The sequence below is a fragment of the Bos grunniens genome, chromosome 9 (genome assembly GCF_055505025.1).
Source record: "Bos grunniens cultivar Pamir isolate PY7600 chromosome 9, Bosgru_T2T1.0, whole genome shotgun sequence".
Taxonomy (NCBI): domain Eukaryota; kingdom Metazoa; phylum Chordata; class Mammalia; order Artiodactyla; family Bovidae; genus Bos; species Bos grunniens.
The window spans coordinates 25,838,357-25,848,135 of NC_141173.1; the positions used below are offsets into that span (position 1 = coordinate 25,838,357).

The 9,779-nt window shown below is 36.4% G+C and overlaps 1 protein-coding gene across 1 annotated transcript; it reads right to left on the reverse strand.

Moving 5' to 3' along the window:
- Positions 1 to 995: 995 nt before the first annotated feature.
- CENPW (centromere protein W) lies at positions 996 to 9,340 on the reverse strand. Its single transcript, XM_086316322.1, has 3 exons — positions 9,067 to 9,340; positions 3,119 to 3,232; positions 996 to 1,199 (listed from the first exon to the last, which is right to left on the reverse strand). The coding sequence occupies exons 1-3, from the start codon at positions 9,190 to 9,192 to the stop codon at positions 1,173 to 1,175; spliced, it is 267 nt and encodes an 88-aa protein (XP_086172448.1). The 5' UTR covers positions 9,193 to 9,340; the 3' UTR covers positions 996 to 1,172.
- Between the last annotated feature and the right edge of the window lie 439 nt (positions 9,341 to 9,779).

A 9,779-nucleotide genomic window follows, 5' to 3' on the forward strand; every position in this document is an offset into this window, starting at 1 on the left:
CAAACTATGGTACATAAATACCAGGGAATAGGATGACTCTGTAATAAAAAAGGAACAAACTGCTATACGCAACAACTTGGAGGATCAAGAAAGTTAAGACAACTGAAAAAATCAAATTCCCCAAAGTCAAAACCTGTATGATTCCATCAAAATGGCAAAACCATAGAGATGGAGAACAGATTAGTGGTTGCCAGGGCTTAGAGATGGTAGGGGTATGAGGGGGGTTGCATGTGCAGTGGTTGTGGGGAGCTGGGTGTAATTTATACAAGAAAAGCATGATGGAGAACTTTGTGGTGATGAAATAGTTCTATATCTTGATAGGAGTGGTGATTACATAAATCTGCAAACGTACTAAAATGGTACAAAATTATACACATATTGTACCAAGTCAAATTCCTGGGTTTGATACTGTACTCTAATTATTTACATTGGGATAAAACTGGGTATGGAGTACAAGGGGATTTCTCTGTACTACCTTTGCAACTTCACGTTGCAATGTATAATTATTTAAAAACAAAATGTAAAAACACAACTATTAGATGATACGCAATAAATGATTTCTTGGGGGAACAGACACCCATCTATTAAATGTGTGACTTGAAGAAAATCAGTCCGTTTGCTCTGTAATTTTTTTTTTTTGGTTTTGAAGAGAAATAGGTTTTAAAAACACTGCTGGTGTTTACAGTCAAGAAATTATTTCAGTATACTATTGGCCTAATATAAAAGCAGACTGCTTTGCTTATGAAAAGGTATTAAACAGTTAAAATATTTAAAATGTATCTAAATTTGACTGTATATTGTCTTCCTTCAGAGATTAAATTGATTCCCTAATTAACAGTGAGTACATCTAAATACTTATAAACCTAATTCTAAGAAATACATCTCTTCAAGCTACTTCATACACTAAGATTTCATTTTTGATATGTAAAACATTTGCAATACCAACAAAAGGGAAGTAAAATGAACTTGAAATAATTCCTCAAAAACAAAGATTATATAGTTCTACATGTTTAAGATATTTCAATACAGCAAAAAACATACAAATACACACATCCTTCAACTAGCCAATGTTTTAATACACAATATTAATTACTTTATAAAAAGTGCTTTCATGATCTGTTACCACCTAAAATAATACATCATACAATTTTCAAATATGTGTTCTTTGACTTCTAACCTCTGCTCTTCTTTAGAATTACCTGTGAGGGGGAGAAAATGAAGATTTACATTATACCTAGGGCAAATAAAACACAATTACTCAACAAAAAGTTTAACAGTCCTATGTGTATAATATGCAAGTCTCTGAATCCATAAAAACCCAATTTGGAATGTGATTAGGGAATCTTTTGCCTTATAAATTGTCTTAGACTTCTCTAAAATAGTCTAATTCTCTTTGAGAATATGAAACATGCCTAGATTCTCAAAATCTAGTTTTATAATAGTCACTTCTAGATGTGAATTTCTTCAATTGTGCCAAAAGTGTCCAGATTAATGGCTCCCAACTTGAGGTTTATAGAAAATTTAGTAATTAAGGGAGTTAAGATATGTTCTAAAACTTGAAAATCCTATTATAAACCAGGAATGTAACAACCATAAAGCAATACAAATTCATCCAAACACCAAATTTCCTCTATTTAGGGTGGAATTATATCAGAGACCAAGGCCAGTCATCTCAAGCTGAAAAGCTTGTTACGTAGATAATTTTCACAACACGAAGCCCAGAAGAAAAAGTAAACAAAATGAAATCTTAAGTTGTAAAGGACAAAGAACATTAGAGACCAGAATATATATATACCAAAAAAATTCTTTTAAAGAACTTACCTTCTTTTAGGTAAGCCTACTTATAATTCACTAATAAAAGCAAACCAATCCTAAATTTAAGATACATAGACTCCTCATGTTCTTAAGCCTTGCTTTACCTGCAGAAAACACTTACATTGACTTTAACAGTCCAGAAACTAGTGGAAATGTTTATAATTGTAAGAGAATTTAAAGCCCCTTAAAAAATGCCAGGGCATGCCATTTCTAGACTCTCACGTAAGTCAGCAAGTAGATTTATACCCTAGGCCAGTACTTCTCTGTTCTACAAGATGTAGACTGCAAAATAAAATACTATGTACTCAAATTCATTTACAAAATTCTAAGTATATTATACACCCAAATTTACAAAAAGGTAAGTTAAACAGAGTTCAACAAATTACTGGTGTATTTCTCATAACTTTTGATAACTAAATATATAATATATATTATAACTATAACTATATATAAGGTAACTTCTCATAACTTTACATAACTATAGTTATATAAAAATGTTTACATTGTAGGGAGCTGGATAAAAGGTACAGTGGAAATAGTATAGTATTTTTGTACCTCTCATGGGTCTATAATTAGTTCAAAACATTTAAATGTTAAATAAAAAATACTTATAAAGAGGTAAACTATAAAAAATAAGTCTCTCTCTCACATCATCCCCCAGTGAACCATGTGCCAATTTCTTGCATATTCTTACAGAAATGAGCTCTCTATACATAACGTTGTAACTATTCAGGGAGGTATAATATAGTAGGTTATATCAACTTATTTGACCCCGAAGCCTTTCCTGTTGGGGCATCTATTAACATCGAGTGAAAATAATCTTGGGAACATTTAAGTGAAAATAATCTTGGGGATGTATATGGAAAAAAATTCTGCCTTAAGTTATCACACTCTATATTATATAGAAGTATCACTAAGAAGCAATCTTCTCTGCTTATGTAAGCAATTTGATTTAGAAGTCACTCAACTCAAAATAAATTTAGAAAAATTATTAGGTAAACTTAAAATGGTCAAGAAGAAAAGTTTTCATAAATTTTAAGGTAATAATGTTACTACAAATCACACAGATTAGCAGTCAAACATTCGTTTTCCTCTAAAGCAATAAAGCAATGGCCATGAATCTTTCCACCAGAAATCCATACTATACATAATAAAGAAAACCTAACTCTGTAATTAAAACTCATGAAAAGCTAAGCATCAACTCAGTCAAGGAAACTGAATAAGGAATCTAAATCAGGCAGAGGTGACGAACTAGGTGGTATTCTAAGGTAACTGTGCTCAAGAAAAGAATTTCAGATCTCACCTTTGCTGCAGCCAGTACATGCTCCTTTTTAATGACTCCACACTTACTCCCACAAGCATTTATCCGTGACTCTTCTGCTAATCGATGAACAAAGAGTAAACAGTTCAGATGCACCTGTAAAAGAGAAAATTCAAAACAATTTTTAAACTCAAACATTGATATTTTGAAATAATGACTTTTAAAAAGAAGACCCCAATTTTAATGCTGCACTATTTACTACTGTGATTCAATCACTTAACTTTTATTTAAGGTAACACAGAATTCAGTTTAATATAGGTCCATCTTAAAATTTCATTAAAAAAAGACTTAGTTACTACAATACAGGAAACAAGGACGTGTAAAGCTGACCAAAGGCCATAGACAATAGTATTACTCTAAAGGATCATTATATCAAAACTTAGGTAGGACTCTAATAAGAACAAATATTTCTGTTTTCCATTCCAACTAAAGTTAAGTTTCCAATGTAATTTAAAATCCCCCCTAAGAAAAACATATCAACTACTGTATTTAAGGCTAATCATCTCTCATTCTACAATCCAAGGTATAAAATTTTTTAAGAAGATATTTAATTTAAAATGTCTAATAAAAAAAATTTAATAATTGAAATTTTAAAAGTTTATTCAATTGAAAAGAGTAGATACAAAGGTCAAGTTACTTGTCATACAACAACATGAGAATAATCATATCTACTATTAATAATTTTTAAATTTCTTTTAAAATAGCCTAGATAAAATAAGCAGAGAGTACAAAATTCAAAACTGCACAAGTAACTAGAGTTATATATTAGCATTGTGGGAAGCTGCAGAAAACGAATGGCAATTCTGTACTATTTTTGCCACTTCTTGTGAACCTACAGTTATCTCAAAATTAACATATAAAGCAAAAAAATCTATAAAGATAAACCAACAAAAGTAAACCTCTCTTCAACATCATTCCGTAGTCAACTCTGATTGCCAGTTTCTTGCATACTCTTACAGAAACAACTTCTACATATATGTAAAAAATATATATGTATCATAAGATACGTGTATATACATATGTATCTTTATTTAACCCCATTTGAATGTGCACATTTTGCTAAATATATTACTCAAAGTTCACACTAGTCAATCAAAAAGTGCTACTCATTCTATATGCATATACCTTGAAAACAGTTAAGTGAGTGAAGTCGCACAGTCGTGTCCGATTCTTTCTGACCCCGTGGACTGTAGCCCACCAGGCTCTGCCGTCCATGGGATTCTCCAGGCAAGAATACTGGAGTGGGTTGCCATTTCCTTCTCCAGGGGATCTTCCCAACCCAGGGATCGAACCCGGGTCTCCCGCATTGCAGGCAGACGCTTTAACCGCTGAGCTACCAGGGAAGACCCGAAAACAGTTAAAGTAGAGCACAAAACCCAATTAAGTGAGAATGTATCCTAAAAATTCCCACCAAATAAAATATGTCTCATCTCTTAAAAAAAAAAAAAAAGCAAGACTAAAGTGAGCTGCTGTCCTATTTCAATTCTCCACTAGTATTGAGTCTAGTGCTCTTGTATTTAAGTTATTGGTAATACTCCATCCTTTGTTTCTGCCAGGTGCCTGAAGGCACTACCAATTCAGGTTCAATTAAACAGTATCTTTAACATATAACTTCTTTGGTCATTTACTTAAAGGTACACATTCTTTGGGCTTCCCTGGTAGCTCAGTTGGTAAAGAAATCCATCTACAATGAAGGAGGCCTGGATTCGATTTCTGGGTTGGGAAGATCCCCTGGAGAAGGGAACAGCAGCCCATACCAATATTCTTGCCTGGAGAATTCCATGAACAGATGAGCCTGGCGGGCTATGGTCCATGGCATCGCAAAGAGTTAGACAAAACTGGGCAACTAACACTTTCTTTCACTTTTACACATTCTTTGTAGTGAGATCAATTAATACACAACACTTAACTCTCCCCCCACAATTCACTAAATGCTAAATAACTAAGTAATGTGGTCCTTTCAATTATTACTTATTATTATTACACAGCAGAAATCTTTAGTGGATTGTTATGTTTAGGAATGTTTTAGTGATAAGTGGGGAAAGTAGAGTAGTAGGGGATTTAAACTGAACATGATAGAGAACCTTTGGAAGGAGATATTCTTTTGGTCTTCTTTATTGTAAGAACTCTGAGGTAAATCACCCAATTGATTCTTTACACTATACCATGTCATTCAAAATATGTTTAAACTTCCTATGATATACCATTTCCTTTTGCAACAAAAACATTCCATAATATGGCACAGTTTCCTCCATTAATCTTCATTCTCTACTTCTAAACCTAAATAGCTTCCAGATACCCTCAGGATAAACTCCAAATTCCTTAATACTAAACCTCATTTGACTAGGTTTTTACAATTCCATCTCACGTTTTCCAGCTTCTAGTTCTATGCTAGGCCTTCTGAATTTCTTTCAGTATTCAAATACAATTTTGCCTACTGCCACGCTACTGGTTTATACTGAAAAGACAAGTCCTCCCAATACATAAGGTTAGATGGATCTATGGTACCCCGAACTTCTTATAACTGTACATACACATACATTAGGCAGCAACTTCTCACCTCTCTTCTTCAATGTAAGGGCAAAACCATGTCTACCTTCCCAGACATTGTATCCCAGTGAACTTTAGCCTGTGGCCCAATATGCAGTTAAGCAGTCAATAATTATCACTACATGAGCAAAAAAGCCATCCATATCTCCCCAAATTAGGCAAAACAAAATTTTTAGGCAATCCCAAATAAACCACATTCTGTTTTGAGACTTGAGTCCTTTACTCTTCATGGGCATGAAATATAGACACTGAATTAATACTACTTTTTTTTTAACATCAGAATTTTTTTTTTTTAAACAACCTATTTCTCTGTCATAAAACAGTTAACTGGTGCCACTCAAGTGCACTAAAGTTTAAATTAAAATGGTCAGAAAAAAGCAAATTTTAAGGTTTCAGGTAGACAGTCAACTTTGGAAAAGGTAAGCCATTCCATTAAGAACTTACTTTGGGAAAATTTAAAAATTAGCTTCCTTGAAAGGTAAGCCAAAAGATAATTTACAAAGAAATATCCATTTGACTAAAAGACTGGGCCAATATGACTTCCTCCCCACTTTCTCGTAGCACTTTTTTGAGTTTTACATAAACCATAAGTACTCAGATATTTGCACAGTATCCCTTAGCGATAAATCTAAAAACTAACTCAGCCACAAGAAAGCTGAACAATCTGAGATTAACATATGCTCCCCAGTACTGGCCCAGGAGAGAGGGTATGGGGAGGGAGGAGGGAGGAGGGTTCAGGATGGGGAACACAGGTATACCTGTGGCGGATTCATTTCGATATTTGGCAAAACTAATACAATATTGTAAAGTTTAAAAATAAAATAAAACAACAACAAAAAGCCAGTGCAGGAGAACTATAACATAACACAAGGAAGTTATGAATAAAATGTTAGAAATACCAATCCACATATAGTTACATCACTCTCAAATTGTACACTCAGAATGTTCAAGGAATAAACACAAGGAATACAAAAAGTTCCCAATTCAAAGTTCCCAGTCAGACGGGAGAACAAAACCCATAAGAAACTAAAGACAAATGTGTGACAGTAGATGATAAATGGAAGATAAGATAGACCGTTTCTAAGATGATGAAGACTTCACTGAGTAAGAGGCATCTGAACTCAATTTTGAAAGAACTGGTGTTTGCCAAGCAGAGTGGAATGAGGACATCTTCATGCAGAAGCATCATCTTACGCAAAGACAGCAGAGATTAGTTTTGTGTTAAGACAATGGGAGACACAAAAGGAGATATGCATGGTTCCTTCTCCTCAAGAAGCTGTGTACCACACTGGGAAACAACACTGACACACAAAACTCTTAAGAGAACACTGTCAGGGTCCCAGTAGCTAAGCTGTATGATATAAATGCTATGGCTATCAAAATTTAGAGAAAAAGAAATAAAAACAGATTGCCTCAATTGTAGAGAAGTTTATGGATGATGTGGGACACCTGCTGGGTAAGATTATTAAGTGCCAATGGTAAGCAGAAAACCCTAAGTAAAGAAACCAGAGTGATGCACGACATACATAAGACTGTGAAGGAGAAATAACAAAAGCCAAAGATAAGCATACAATCTAGGGACAGACAGTGGCCAAAAGAACTTCCTTTCCCCTACCACTGCAAATGCTTAGAATTTCACCTCCCATCCTTTCCTGTACCACCTGGATCTGACTCCACAACAGAGCCCACCTGTCCATGGGTCACTTTGGGGCAGGCAAGTGTGAATGTGGGAGGAATCTGACTACTTGAGAAATTTCTGGCCAAAAATTTGCACCAACTTGTAATCTCCTTCCCCTCCATTTAGAACCCCAACACCAGTGGAAACTTCACGATTAATAACTTAAAATTCTTTTGAAAATCAATTTCACTTTCATACAGCTCACTTGTGTCACCTTAATCACTACCTTCGGGGAAGGAAGGTAATAAAATAGTATGTATTGTCTTTTCATACAGAGTCTAAGCAAGGAACCAAAAAGAAGGACAGGAGATATTAGAAAGGCCACTTTTATAAAAAACAAAATTTAAAAAGTAGTTCTGGCTTCAGAGAAAGGAAAAGTGAGGACAATTCTATAGTAATCTAGCAAAAGTAGAGATCCTAAAATCACAGGTGGCAGTAGAGAACTAGCAGAGGCTACAGAGAAAAGAGATGGGGAGGTGAGCGAGAAAAAAAACAACGTAGCTTAGGAACAGATTATTGCATTCCAAAGACACTCTCCATGTCATATATCCCTATTATCCACAATTCTTTATCCTTGATCTCCTGGAAATTAGATGCCCACCTGTAGTGGTTCCTTTACTCCAAGAGCTCTTATAACAAACCACAGGAGGTGCCTCCTACGGTACAAACCCAGGGCAAGTGTTCATTCTGTTAGAGGGATAATATATTCCAGGCATTAAACATAAAAGCCCTCAATTTATTTCAAAACAGAAATATTAGAGTGGTTTGAATGTGAGCATTTTTTATTAGGTGAGCATTATGCAGTAGTTACTACGAGTCAGGTAAAATTTTAACGGTTGGCTTGAAAACTAAACTAATAGGTGTTCTCCCTGTCTAGGAAAACGAATTCACACTTGGGAGCATACTACTTACAAGCTTTTGGATCAGTGTTCTTTAGTAAGTAAACTGAAGCGGAAGAAACGGCAATGTATTTAATAAGGTAAAGGGAAGGCGAAGGAAAGAAGACCAGGAGAAATGCACTTTTGAAAAGCATGTCAGAAATGCCTTTTACAGTTTAACTACTATGAAAGTAACCCACCCTGAATTTCAAAATCTATTTTTAAAAAACTCTATCTTCGAACCTTCACAAATTTCACTAAGCACAGTATAAGTACCAGACTGTGCCCCTGAAGAGTGATATTTAAAAACTAAAAGCAGTTAGTTTATTCCTTAAACTTAAGCTAAAAGGCTTCCGTTAAAAAAAAAAAAAAAGTCAGGATATCTACATTTCAGCGGGCCCCAAAACAACTTAGCGTCGGGAATACTAACAGGCCCAGGTTTTGCTGTGAATGCCTCAAACCTAGGCCTCAAAAGAGCTAGATTGGCTGTTACTATTCAGTCGCTAAATCATGTTCGACCCCATGAACTGCAGCACACCAGGCTTCCCTGTCCTTCCTTATTCTCCCTGAGTTTGCTCCAGCTCATGTTTATTGAGTCAGTGATGCCAGCCAACCATCTCATCCTCTGTTGCCCTCTTCTCCTCTTGCCCTCAGTCTTTCCCAGCATCAGAGTCTTTACCAATGAGTGGACTCTTCGCATCGGGGTGTCAAAGTATTGGAGCTTTAGCAGACTGGCTGGAGGGGCGGCGAAATACAGGCTGGGGGGTTTATTTCCCCGATCTATCCCCGCCCCACTGCCAGTCTATGAAGGGACAAAATCTCACCAGTAGGTCGCTACTCGTCTCCAAACGAAGGTGAGGCTTCTGTCGTTTGAAAATGCGCTTTAGAAAGCCGCGAGGAGCCTTGCGCCTTATCATCTTCCTCTGCGAGACCGTGGTGGAGAGCGCCATTCTCACCCTCGAGTTTTGGCAGCAGCCGCCTCAACTTCCTGGGTCTTCCCTGCGCAGCACTGAAGCTCACGCCAGCGAGTACACCAAGAACCCCGACTCAGACGCTCCCACAGGCCCCGAGACCCCGGCCGGAACGTTTGAATCTGCCGCCACAGAGCGCGCCCGGCGCCCGGTAGTGACGTTAGGGGCGCGCAAACCCGCCCCTTGGCGCCCGGATGTTGGTGGAACACACCCTTGGTGGGCGTTCCATGACGTCACAGATGGGGAGGGTTGCGGGTTTCACCTTAAGTAGCTGTTGGAAGCGATTTCTCCGGTGTGCCATAAAGATGTTGGAAATTTGTGGAAAATGCTGGTATGCTAAGGCAGTCACGCTTACTGTCCCAGCTTTCACTCTCTACTGAGCCTAAGACCAATGAACGAAAAAGTAGATGAATAGAAGTTTGTCATGTTTTATCAGGCTTCTTAAAGAACCAATGCCTTCTTAACAGGGCTTGATTTTCTAATATTAGCAGCTACTATTTTTCACTTTTACATAATTTTATCTGGGTCTTACCTTAAGTCTTTTCATGAGTCAAGCTTTTGTTTAC

Bases quoted from the DNA above. Each gene is read 5' to 3' on its own strand.
- CENPW (XM_086316322.1), bottom strand. From the start codon at position 9,192: ATGGCGCTCTCCACCACGGTCTCGCAGAGGAAGATGATAAGGCGCAAG. The intron at 3,233-9,066 runs GTGAGATTTTGT...TCTCTTTTACAG, and splicing joins AGACGAGTAGCGACCTACTG to GTGCATCTGAACTGTTTACT. The intron at 1,200-3,118 runs GTGAGATCTGAA...TCCCCCTCACAG, and splicing joins ATGTACTGGCTGCAGCAAAG to GTAATTCTAAAGAAGAGCAG.